Source organism: Rousettus aegyptiacus, unplaced genomic scaffold (genome assembly GCF_014176215.1).
Source record: "Rousettus aegyptiacus isolate mRouAeg1 unplaced genomic scaffold, mRouAeg1.p scaffold_m13_p_12, whole genome shotgun sequence".
Classification (NCBI taxonomy): Eukaryota; Metazoa; Chordata; class Mammalia; order Chiroptera; family Pteropodidae; genus Rousettus; species Rousettus aegyptiacus.
The window spans coordinates 8,822,460-8,834,568 of NW_023416287.1; the positions used below are offsets into that span (position 1 = coordinate 8,822,460).

The following is a 12,109-nucleotide window of genomic DNA, read 5'->3' on the forward strand; positions in this document are numbered from 1 at the left end:
GGGGAGGGGGAAGCAGCAAGTGGGGTCACGTGTCATGCGTGGAAGGAGCAGGAAGGAGGCTGGTGTGGCCGGAGCCCCCAGCGTTGGGGGCAAGTGGGGGAGTCGAGGGAGGAGTCAGGTGGTGAGATTGCCCAGGGCTGTGTGCGCCTGCGCCTTCCTCCAGGAGGGGAAAACATTATGACTCGGTGACTTACGGCTTGCCCACAGCTGGCGGGATGTGGGGTGGGGGCTTACATTTTAGGTGGCGGGTGCATCCAGGGTCAGCGTATTTCACTGTTAACCTCAGAATCCCGCTGCTGTTCTAATTTTAGGAGCCTCCCTGTGGGTCATCCCAGGGCCCTTTGGGGAGAAGGGATGGGCTGGCATGGGCTGGAAACGCAGACTGAGGGCCTCATAAAGCCAAGTGGGCTCCAGACGCCTGCCCGGGCCTCCCAGGCTGTAGAGCTGGGCCTGCCCGCCACCTGGGCCCCAGCTGCGCCTCCTCCGCTGGCCCCGCACAGCTGGAGGGCGGCTGCTCCGGATGTGGCCTCTCTCGTGGATGGCGGCCTCTCCTGCCAGGGCTCTGAGCCCGCTGGCCCTCCAGACACTGGCCTGGGGTCCCACTGGAGAGATTTGTCTTCCTCGAGTCAGCCCAGGGCAGCCAGGCAGGGCAGTGAAATACCGAGGCCAGCGACTCCCCCAGGCCCTCTGCTCTGCGTCCGAGCCTCCCTCCCGGCTACTGAGTCCTGCAGTCTCTGGCGTTCACTTCTCCTCTAGCTGGGAAATTCCCTCCCTGGCCCCTCCGATGCGGGCGGAGGCCAGAGCAGTCGAGGCCCTGTGGTCTGGCGGTGCCAGGCGTCTGCCTCCCACTGTGGGAGTCGTGTAAACGAGAGGCCGTCTGAGTGTAATTGAAGCTCATCCACTCGGCTACATGCTCCCGCACGATTCGGCCCCTGCCGACAACACCTTTAGCCAACCAACAAATATTTATTGAGCATCTTCTATATACCAGGCCCTTAGGATTCAGCAGGGAACACAGCAGGTCAGACTCCGGCCCATAGAGAGCGGCCCTGCTCACGCCCCGTGCCCTTGCCGGCCACGCTGCCTTTCGTGCTCCAAGCTTCATCCCACTTCTGGACCTTTGTCTGTGGTGTTGCCTGTCAGTCCTCCACCCTCCACCAGACCTCCCCCGCCCCCCACCCCGCCCCCGTACAACTCTCACACTTTGCCTGGATGTACTGAGATTATTTGGGTTGTAAGAAACGGAAGCAGATTCTGGCTAACTTAAGAAATAGAAAAAAGAGAAGATGATGTTCTGGAAGGTTGTGGAGCACCCAGAGAGTCCAGGAGAGACCCAGGAGCCAGGCCTCTGACTGGCACCCAGAAACTCGCAGCTTCTTGGGAGCAGCAGCTGAGGGGCGTCGTCTTCAGGGAGAATCAACGCCAGCCGTTCCCTGTCCTTGGGTTCCTCCATCAAGGTCACATTCCTGGGGCCAGAGAGCATCTCATTGGCCTCACGTGGACCATGAGCCCTCGACCTGGCCTGGCGGAGAGGGAGGGGTGGCAAACCTTGAGGGACCATCCCACCAAGACGGCATTCCACATGGCAGAGTTGGCCCCAGCGGTGACGGGCCTGGGACACTGGCCACACCTGTCATTCTTCAGTTTGGGGTTGGATGTCACTTTCTTGAGGAAGCCCTGAGATGAGTCATATCCCCCTGATTTAAATGGTTCCGGTTAAGAGTGTTTTTAGTTGCAGCGACAGAAAACCCAGTTAAACGGTGGCCTAAGCAAACAATCGTGTCGCACAACAGTCACGCCACATATCGGGAACCTTTCCTCTTCTATTCCGTCATCCTCAGCAGCGTCTGGCACCTTGGTCACAGGTAGCCTCACAGCCCCCCGCATTCCTTTCTTCCGTGACTGTCCCAGGCAGGGAAGGTGGCGCTACTTTTCCTTTTTATTGGGGAAGAAGGGATTTTCCCCAGATGTCTCCCTGGCTAGAGCTAGGTCAGTTAGGAATTGAACTTGATTTTGACCAGAGATCCAGCTTAACAGTGTCTGAGAAATTAGGGGTTTATTTTTTCTGGAGTAAGAGGTTGATGGCCCAGAGCTACTAGGCTGGCCTCATGATATCTTTGGGGACCACTCTCTTTCTGCCCTGCCATCCTTAGCGTGTTGCTGTCCTCGAGATCACATCGTGGTCTCGGATGACTGCAGGAGCTCCGGCTATCACATCTTTGTTCCAGGCGGGAGAAGAAAAAGGAAGGGCCCGGGACAAAGGGGGTTTTGCTGGAATTCCCTACCAGTGCTTTCTGCTTACATCTCACTGGCCACGTCTAGCTGCTTGCCAGAGAGGCTGGGATTGTGGTTGTCCAAATAGATGCGTCGCTGTCTACAACAGTTAGGGTTTCAGTACTGGCAGAGTCAGGAAAGGGTTGTTGCTAGGCAACCAACAGCATCTGCCACTTAAAATCTCCGTTTCTCCTTTGTGGTGTTTATCGCACAATATGCAGTTGTTTGTCACAAATACAGTAAAATAATACTCCTATTTGGGGCTTATTGATAAAAATGACAAACATGTTTTGGGGGTACCACAGTAAACAAATCAGACACGAATCCCTGCCCTCGTGGAGCCTCCACGCTCGGGGTGGTTGCGGGCTTTTCCCCAGCCTCGCACAGCCTCTCTGGTGCCCGTCCGCCTAATGCCGTCCCTTTTTGTTCCATTCCAGGGAGATTGCCAGACGCGGGAGGAGGCGGTGGCGCTTGGCGTGGGTTTGTGTAACAACAGCTTCATGCACCATGGTAAACCACCCCTTCCCCTCCGCCTCACCTCCCGGGGTGGTGGGAGGGGGTCTGTCCTGGGACAGAAGAGCTGGCAGGGACTCTGGTCCCCGACACAGCTCACAGGGAGGGGAAACTGAGGCCCAGAGAGAGCAAATGGTGATCTGGAGGCTGCCCAACATGCCCATGGGTGAACCCAGGCTAGACTCCGGGTCTGCGAGCCTGGGGACCACTGGGGGTTTGGGGGCCTCATGAATCCCTCTGCCCCCTTTCCCCCTCCGTTCTGTCCTTACTGGGAGATTATTTTCAGTGTCAAGTGGGAACCAAAATGACTGGTAAACGTTGGCTGGAAACATGGATTTGAGGTCAAATCCATGGGCTTCCTATGCCCTTCCTCCTGGATGGGACGTGGCCTCCCAGGGCGGGCAGTGAGGCCCAGGCCTGGCCCACGGGCTCCCATGGGGAGGAGAGGAGCGGCATCTGTGGGGACAGAGGACAGGCTGGTTATGGGCACGAGAGGGAGGCAGGGCCCTTCCCGGGACGTCTGTGCCGCTATTCCTGGCCCTCGCCCCTCAGATGAGTCACTCTTCCCACGGCGGGAAGCATGTGAGAGGTGAACGGTCTGAGATGATCCTGGGGCAGGGAGCTGGGGAGAAGGAGGAGGAAAATGGTTCCTTTGATACCACTTTAAATTAAAACGGAAGTTAACATTTCTCTTTGCGCCTCGCCTTCTAAACACTCTCTGTGCGTTAATTAGTTTAATCCTTGCAACGATCCTTTTTTCGGTAACAATCCTTTATGTTGGTATTAATATCACCCCTGTTTATTAACGCGGAACTAGAAGCTCAGACAGTTAAGAAACTGCGTTAACGTCACACAGCAGGTAGGAGCTGGGATTTGTACCCAGGTCAGCTGGCTTCCTGGGCCACAGGCTCAATAAGCCACTGAGTGCCGGGGCCTTCCCTCGCTGGCCCTGGGGGAGCCCCAAGTCTCCGACCTTTTCTCTCCTTTAACCGCACCAAGAGCCCTTTCTCCTGTTTACAGATCGCTCCTCAGGGCCCTGTCACTAGCCTGGCCCTTGGCCGGGGTGCCCTTCCCTGCCCGCCTCACCGGGTCCCTAGTGTTTCAGTTCACGCCACCCCCACAGAGGTCCCCGGCCCCCCGGGCTGAAATAGCTCCTCTCCCTCGTCACTGTCTGTTCCTAGCTCAGACTCGCGTTTCTTCAGGGAGCAGTTGTCTCCCCGTTAGGTGGATTCCACGCTTCCCTTCTGTCTTCATCCATATGCTGAGTGGGCACCTTGTGCGCGTGGGCAGCGCGCTAGGCTCTGGGGACAGAGCAGTGAACCAGACAGATAGAAGCCCCCCCCCCCCCTGGGAGCTCACGGCCTTGTGTGTGTGTCTGTGCACGTGCACTGTGCGCGTGAGCGTGTGCGTGCGTGTAAGTCAGACGACAGTGAAACCAGCACATCTTCCGGAACACTATGGGCGTCCGAAGAGGGCTTGGGCTGTCACTCTGCGGAGATGGGAGTCTTGGGAGGCTTCTGAGCAGAGAGGGGACGTGCCCGTCTCAGGGCTGCACAGGGTCCCCCTGGAGAACGTCTGTCGGGGCGAAGGCAGAAGCAGGGAAGCCAGCGAGAGGCAGCTGTGCTAGTTCAGAAGAAGGACAACGTGGCTTGGGCCCAGGTGGCAGCAGAGGACAGGCGAGACCAGATTGTCTTTCGGCTGTTCCTCCCCCGGGCTTCTGCTCTGTGTTCTAACTCAGAGGACGGCAAAGTTTCTCCGCGAAGGGCCACAGTAAATATTGCAGGCTTTTCGGCCCACACCCTCTCTGTCACATCTCAACTCTGCCATTGTAGCAGAAAAGGAGCTACAGGCAATACATAAACAAATGTTCATGGCTGTGTGCCAATAAAACTTTATTTAGGAAAACAGATCGTAGCCCGTAGTTTTCTGCTCCTGGTCTAGCTGCTGGATTTAGTGTCCCTTCACCAGGGTGAGAGGTGTGCCAGTCACGTGAAAGGCCTGTTACCTGCCTTGTAGCCAGCAGGCCTGGTTCTAGACCTGACTCAGCTGACACCCAATAAGCCCATGTGCCTCTCTGGGCCTCAGTTTCCCCATATTTATGCTGGAGGCCTTGTTGTCCTGTCCCCTCTGCGCTCAGCATGCCCACGGCTCTGGGGTTCAGATTTACTCCCCAACTGAGATGCCCAGCCAGGGCAGCCTCGGTCATTCCCGTTCATCGGCCCCATCTCACTGAAGTCCCTCATTCCCAGAAGCCACTCTGTTTCTCAGGAGGCCCATTCCCGCCAATCAGCTGGGCAGAACCTCTCATTTGTGGGTGAGAGTAATTAGGGGCCCACCCCAGCTGCTATTCCGGGAAGGCCGCTGGCGGAGGACATTTGCAGGGGATGACTCCCAGGCAATACCAACACTCTCGAGTCCCCTTGGGGAGAGAAATTGCAGGGCGCGGCCCCTGCTCCCCTAATCCCTGCCACAAACGCAAAAATAGGCTAAAATAGGAAAGGGCCAAATCCTAGGGTTGTGGCCACTGTGAAGTGCCTGTCATGTTGCAGAGAAGAGGGTGGGGGGTAGGGCCTTCGTGGCCCCTCCCGAGGCATCTGACCTGAGCTCACGGGGCCCTGAGGCGTGACGAGAGGCTGGCGGTCTAGCCCTCTCTCTTTAGGCACGCACAGGGAAACTGAGGCTCACCAGTTAATCCTTGCAGCAGCCCTGGGAAGTTGGTGCTGTTATCATCCCCACAGAGGAGGAAACTGAGGCTCAGAGAGACTAAAAGTTGGGAAGGGGTTGAGCAGGGATTTGACCCTGGCTCTGTGCCCATCTCACGAAGCCTGGCCAGCAGCCTCGACCGAAAGATGGAAGTGGTAGGTCTTCACCTGGCTGAGCTCCTGGACCTGGGGATTCCAGCCGTTTCCCCGAACAGTCACGAAACAGAGACATAACATCATGGTGCCGCTTCCCACTCTCTGAGCCTCATGTTTACAGTGGAGGTGAAGCCAGCCGGCCTCCTGGGGCCTGGCTCCCCAGCTCTGGGGAAAGCAGCAATTTGTGCGTCTGCTCTCAGGAGGTAAGAGGGGCGGCCTGAGAGAGATGCTTGCAAACAGCTCGATGTCCCGGGAAAGGAAGGAGGGAGAAAGGGTCACTGCCTGCTGCTTCTCTTGTCACCAAATTGTCCGCCTCTGTCTTCAGGGGTGGCGGGAATGTCAGAGGCTAAGGCGGCTGGTTTTGCCACCCTCAGGGGCCCACTGGCGTCAGGCGGTTGCCTTTATCAACCTGAGCCTTGGTTCCCCGCCTTCGTGTAGTTCGTTCCTGCCTCCATCTCACAGGTGGGGCTGGGCAGCACCATGAACAGGAGCAGCCTGCCGGCTCTGTGAGCTGAGGCAGCTTACTTAGCTTCTCTGGGCCTCCGTCTCCCCCGTCTGTCAAAGGGGTACAGCAGATCCTTCCTTGTCTGAGAAGTAAATGAACCGAAGCTTGTATCCGCAGTGTGCCTGGCACTCATAGGTACTTAGTAAAATTTTAATCCACAGGGACCAGATCACAGACTGTTTGTTCCTGGTTATTTTATCCATTTTCCTGGCACGTTTTAGAACAACTATTTCTGGAAAGACCCAGACAGTAAATACGTTAGGCTTTGTGGGCCGTACAGTCTCCTGGAGTTATTAACTCTGTCATTGTGGCACCAAAGCAGCCCCAGACAATATATAAATGAATGGGTATTGCTATGTTCCAATAAAACTTTATTTATAAAAAGAGGTAGTGGGCCGGATTTGGGCCTGAGTTAGCCAGGCCCCATGATCTAAAGTGTCTCCTTCTGGATCTTTTCTGATTATTCGTGAAGTCGAGGTCCTTTTCACATACTTGTCGCCTGTTTGATTTTCCGCATATGAAAATTGCTCATTCGTATCCTTGGCCCATTTACCTATGAGCTTCCCAGCTTTCATGGTCGATTTGTGTGAGTTTCTTGTATTTTCTAGATAATTATTCCTTGTTGGTTTTAGATATTATAGTTCTTCTTGAATCTGCCGTCTGCTATGGCCTTGTAATTGAATGGAAGTTCTTAATCTTATTATAGTGCTTTCTGGGGAGTCTCGTATATAAACTCTTTTTCCACCCTAGGACAAAGAAAGATATTCTATATTTCGTTTGGTGAGCTTTAGTTTTCTTATTCACGTTTAGATCTTTAATCCCTCAGGAGTTTATTGCTGTATGTGGTGTGAGGTAGGGATACAATTTTATTTTTTCCCCTTAAATGGGTTCGGTTTTCCCTATTATTTGTAGACTACTCCACATGATCGTTTTCATCCATCATAGACTAAGTTCCCATAAACACACAGTCCTCTTAGATGATTTCTGTTTTCTTCCACGGGTTCTTTGTCTATTTCTGATGTAGTTCCACACTGTTTTTGTTACTATGGCTTTGCAATACGTCCTTATAGCAGGTGAAGCAAGTTCAGAGTTTTCAAGAGGAATCAGAAAGCCAGAATTTTGCGTGAAATATTCTAATATGTTAGTATTGGCGCACGAGTCCATTCAATAAAACATCGTGTCAGCCAAATCAGACTGGTCCAGGGGCTAGTTCAGGCCTACGGCCGCCAGTTGGCAGATGCTGCCGAAAGCTTCCCGTGTGAGCCTGACCACGTGCTTGTGTGTCTGTGGGTTTGCAGTGCTGGAGAAGAGCGAGTTCAAGGATGAGTCCCAGTACTTCCGCTTCCACGCAGACGAGGAGATGGAGGGAATTAGCAGCAAGAACAAACAGCTTCGCAACGACTTCAGGCTGGTGGAGAACATTCTGGGCAAGCGCCTGCTGGTAGGAGCAGAACTGAGCTGCTGCATCTTCCTTTCCAGACCCACCTGTAGGTCTGGGAGGAGCTGGGCGGCCTTCAGATACGGCTAGAGAAGCTGAGCTCAGCTTGGAGCACCCACGAGTACAGGGAATTCTAGGTGACGGCTGGTAACCCTGCCAAGAGAATATGTCGCTTCCTTCGCCAAGACTACCCTCTTCATGAAAGAGATCGGGCTTGCTGGGCTGCCTTTTTTTCCCTCCATCTCCCCTTGTCCACCCCACATCCCAGCCTAGCATCGTGCGGAGAGGATGGCCTCCCGAGACGACTCTTCCTGCAGAACAAAGCCTTAGGCTGGCACCCCGTCCATATTCAGTTGCTGTAAATATCCTTCAAGTTAAAGTGGAGCATTTACCAGCCTGTTCAGATATTTCGTCAGTCTAGCCTACCAAATCCTATTTCTCTACTTACTGATGAGCTGCAGCCTTAATCTTAGTGCCCGGTCCACCATAGGCAATGAAGAGAGAGGCTCTGAGAAGCGGGGTCTCTTGCCCTAGCCAGAGCTGGGCCAAGGTCTGAATAATATGAAGACAGCTTTGTTAACTTCTCTCCTGTAGTACCTAATGGGGGCTGCTGTTCCTTCCAGTTCCCATTTCTCCCGCTATAAAGCCCTTCAATGGTCCCCATCACGCTTAGGGTAAAATCTAGTCTCATATGGTCTGCGGGATTCTTCCTGTGTCTCCAGCATGACCTCCCATGCTCTCTCCTTCCTCACTCCACCCCAGCCACACACAGATCTGCTTTCTTATCTTCTAGTATCTTGGACCTGACTCAGGGCCTTTGCATGTGCTGTGCAAATGCTTGGAGCACTTTCTCCACTCAAAGTTCTGTTTCTTACTTCCTTTAGGTCTTGGCTCAGATGTCACCTCCTCTGCCTCTCCAGCCCCTTGCCACACCATGTTCTGTCCCTTTAAGTGCCTTATTTTAAGTCAAACATCATACACTCCTTGTGTTACATTCTGTACATTCTATATTTGTTTGTTTGTTTGTCTGTCTTCTGTCTCCCGCACTGATAGCTGTATAAGGGCAGGAACCGTCTGTCTCTTTCAACGCTATTTCCAGCACTCAGTAAAGTACCTGGCCCGTATAATAGGCAGCAGCTCAGCAAATATTTTTTGGACAAATAAATGCATTTCCCAATAACCCCACCACTACCACCAAACCCCAAAACCTCCCAACCTGCCTGCTATCATCCTGTAGTGGGGGAGGGATAGCTTCTCCCTAAACTCCCTTCCTGTCCTCAGATTCTCGGTGGCTGGATACCTTTGGGTCTAATTTATTCATTAAGCCAGTAATTTTTTTATTGAGCACCTACAGCGTACCAGCAGATGGACAGATGGTGGTATGTAACTGAGGAGACTCTGTCCTCAGGTTGGGAGGGCAAAGGGGAGCCAGGCAATGGAAAGTAAACATAGGGGATCAGCACAAGGCCTAGGTATGAACCAGGTGGTGTGTGTTCACTTGACAGATAAGTGCTGAGCGCCTGCTGTGTACTGGGCACTGTTTGTGGTTGTGTTTGATTCTGTCCTGCCCTGCCCCCACCCCATGTAGTTCTGGGGCATGAGGAGCTGGCAGGACCCCAGGCCTGTGGGGGCCAAGGTGGGGCTGGCTCCAGGACCCCCCCTCCAACCCCGCCACTGCCTCACCAAGTCTCCGCTACTTCGGGCCCACAGATCCTGCCCCAGGAGGAAGACTACGGCTTCGACATGGAGGAGAAGAACAAGGCCGTGGTGGTGAAATCAGTGCAGAGGGGCTCGCTGGCGGAGGTGAGGCCGCTCGGAGGCGCCGCCCTGGCAGGTGCTGGGTGTGCGGGGCGTCTCCCTCCAGTTCCTCAGGGAACATCCTGGAATGTTCCTCCTCACTCATTGCCCATGTGGGGCAACTCAGTCCAGGGCTGCCTTGTGCGCCTTCTCTTGGGGAGCTGGAGCAGAACCCCTCGGCGTGGGGCTGTCCGCTCAGTGCGTGTGCCACCAGCCCCCTCTGCTGGCCCCGTGGCCAGGTGCAGGAAGAAGGCAGAAGGTTTCTGAATCAGCTGTGACCATGGAAAAAGCTGATCATCAAGTGGCCTAAGACAAGTTTGTTGCTTTGTCATGGACACAAGGTCTGGAGAGAAGAGAGCGAGTCTGTGTCAGGCCAGATATTCAGCCCCAGGTCCTCTCTGCTGCTCCTGGAGGGGTGGCAGGGGGGACGCGCCACCTTGTCCAGGCGCCCACTTGTCTCCCTGTGGTGGTTAGGAATGCTTTTGGCAGCGAGGGGCCAGATGCTGGCCTCGCAGTGGCCGGAGCCACAGGGCTTCATTTTTTCATGATGTAAGTGGTTAGGAGGAAGTGGCTGTGAGGCTTGGTTCGGGGTCAGCAGCTCTTCAGCTTTCTTGGCCAAGTCCTCATGGTCACAGGGAGGCCACCCCAGTTCAATGCCGCGTGTCCTCGGACAGCAGGGCAGGGAGCGGGGGGCAGGGGGCGGTCTCAGCAGCTTCTCCTCAAGGGAAACCGTCCTTCCCATTCACACCTCTAGCAGGCTCCCCTTAATGGCTCGCTGGCCAGAATCAGGTCTCGCCAGCCCCTTAACTGCTCACCACAGAGGACCGGGGTTGCCCTGTGGGGGATGGAGGGCATCACTCCTGGTCATGCTTGGTCTCTGCGGCCGGCCCTGTGCTGCCTGAATGCATTCAAGGCTCCTTCGTGAGAAGGAGAGGCGGCTGGTGACCTGGCACGTGTGTCCCCGGCCCCAAGCTGGCCGGCCTGCAGGCGGGGAGGAGGATCTACGCCGTCAACGAGGACCTGGTGTTCCTGCGCCCTTTCGGCGAGGTGGAGTCCATCCTCAACCAGTCCTTCTGCTCCCGCCGCCCCCTGCGCCTCCTGGTGGCCACCAAGGCCAAAGAGTGAGTGTCCCCAGGGCCGGGTGTCCCCTCAGGTCGAGGAGTTGCCTGATCGCTGGGGCTGAGGGTAGGGGCTGAGCTGTCTGGTTCCCTGGGTGGGCTCATTCCGCGGGCACGTGACACAGAGCCGCGACCTTCAGTCATTTAGCAGATGTGTATTGAGCGCCCACCATGTGCCAAGTGGTGTTTCAAGTGCTGGGGATCCAGCCACGTCTGGATGGGTACCTTTCTCTCCTTCGTGGATCCCGGTGTGATTGGAGGGTGGAGCAGGAGACAGACACTAAAACAAATAAAATAGAGACCTACTGACCCAGGGGTAGTAAGCCCGGAGTAACACATAAGGCCGGGGAAGGAGACGGGCTATGTGGAGGGATGGCGGGCAGGGAGATGCCACCGAGAACGAGGTGAAGATGTGGATGAGGTCAGGGATTAGGGCGTCAAGGGGCCTGCTGTGGAGGAAGAGGGTTCCAGGTGGAGCAGACGGCAGTTTTCTGGCAAAGGCCTCAGGGAAGAGCCGCGCCCGGTGTGTGTGAGGAACAGCACAAAGCCTAAGGGCTGGGTCAGACTGGCTCAGAGGAGGGGTGTGCGATGAGGTCGGCCAGACCCTGGGGGGCCTAGTGCCTGCGGTCAGGACCATGGAGCCGCGGGAAGGTGCTGAGCAGAGGCGAGGCGTGGTGAGATGTCTGCTCCAGCGGAATCCGCCTGGCTGCAGGTGGAGACTGGGTTGTGGGGGGCACAGGGGAGAGCAGGGGAGAGGTGGGGAGGCTCTGGACCGGCCTGCGGGGCAGCAGGGGGTGGTGAGAAGTGGTTGGATACCAGATATAGGGACAGGGAGAAGCGTTTTCTATTTTAAAAATTGTACATTTGGTTTCCACTTCTCTCTTCTATTTAAGGCAAACGCTCCCGGTTTTCTGTTGACAGGAGTGATGGAAAGTTTTAAATGTGATTATTTCAGTAAAAAAGGCAAGCCAGTTTATAGAAAATGATTGATAGTTTGGTTGGTATGTGGAAGTGGCAGAAATCACCCAAGTGGAAGGTGCCTGCTTTTAAAGTTCTGGAAACAGCTGGGGTTTGAGAACAGGCTCCCAAGATGGAAGGTGGGGACGGGAGGGACAGGCCCGGATGGACCTGTGGGCGGGTGTGGGGGCCACACCGGCGATGGGGAAGCAGACAGCTGCATTAACGGCACCCGCCGCCCCTGGGCCGCTCTGGGGTCCCACCTGCAGCGCGGCCAAGAGCTGGGCTTTCAGACGGTGTTCTCTAGGGGACGCGTGTGGGCATTTTTCTAGAGTCAGCACCGAGGTGTGCTGGGCCACTTCTCACCCTTCCGTCTGTGATCGTTGAATGAAATATTCACTGGCTGAGGTGCCGCCAAGAGGCCTCCTCTCCCCGGGAGGGCGATGGAGGAGGTGGAGGGTGATGTGGAGTTTCCGTGCGTGGACTGAAGCTCCAAGGGCAGGCCGGTGGTTCGGCTTAACCGGAGGTCCTGGCACGGGCTTCAGTTAAGTGAGGTTTCTCTGTATACTTGGTGGCTGGGAAGCCTGGCTCTGCTACTGTTTTGGGCTGGATTTCCTAGAAGTCCGGGAGGCAGGGGCTCCCCGGGGTG

General features: G+C 55.4%; 1 protein-coding gene across 2 annotated transcripts in view; it reads left to right on the forward strand.

Moving 5' to 3' along the window:
* PREX1 (phosphatidylinositol-3,4,5-trisphosphate dependent Rac exchange factor 1) overlaps nucleotides 1–12,109 on the forward strand; it is a 172,707-nt gene that overhangs the window by 132,034 nt on the left and 28,564 nt on the right. For both annotated transcript variants that reach the window (XM_016143709.2, XM_016143708.2), the window contains exons 15-18: nucleotides 2,712–2,784; nucleotides 7,449–7,591; nucleotides 9,299–9,391; nucleotides 10,358–10,506. In XM_016143709.2, coding sequence (XP_015999195.2) covers nucleotides 2,712–2,784; nucleotides 7,449–7,591; nucleotides 9,299–9,391; nucleotides 10,358–10,506 — 458 coding nt within the window. The remainder of the gene's footprint in view (nucleotides 1–2,711; nucleotides 2,785–7,448; nucleotides 7,592–9,298; nucleotides 9,392–10,357; nucleotides 10,507–12,109) is intronic.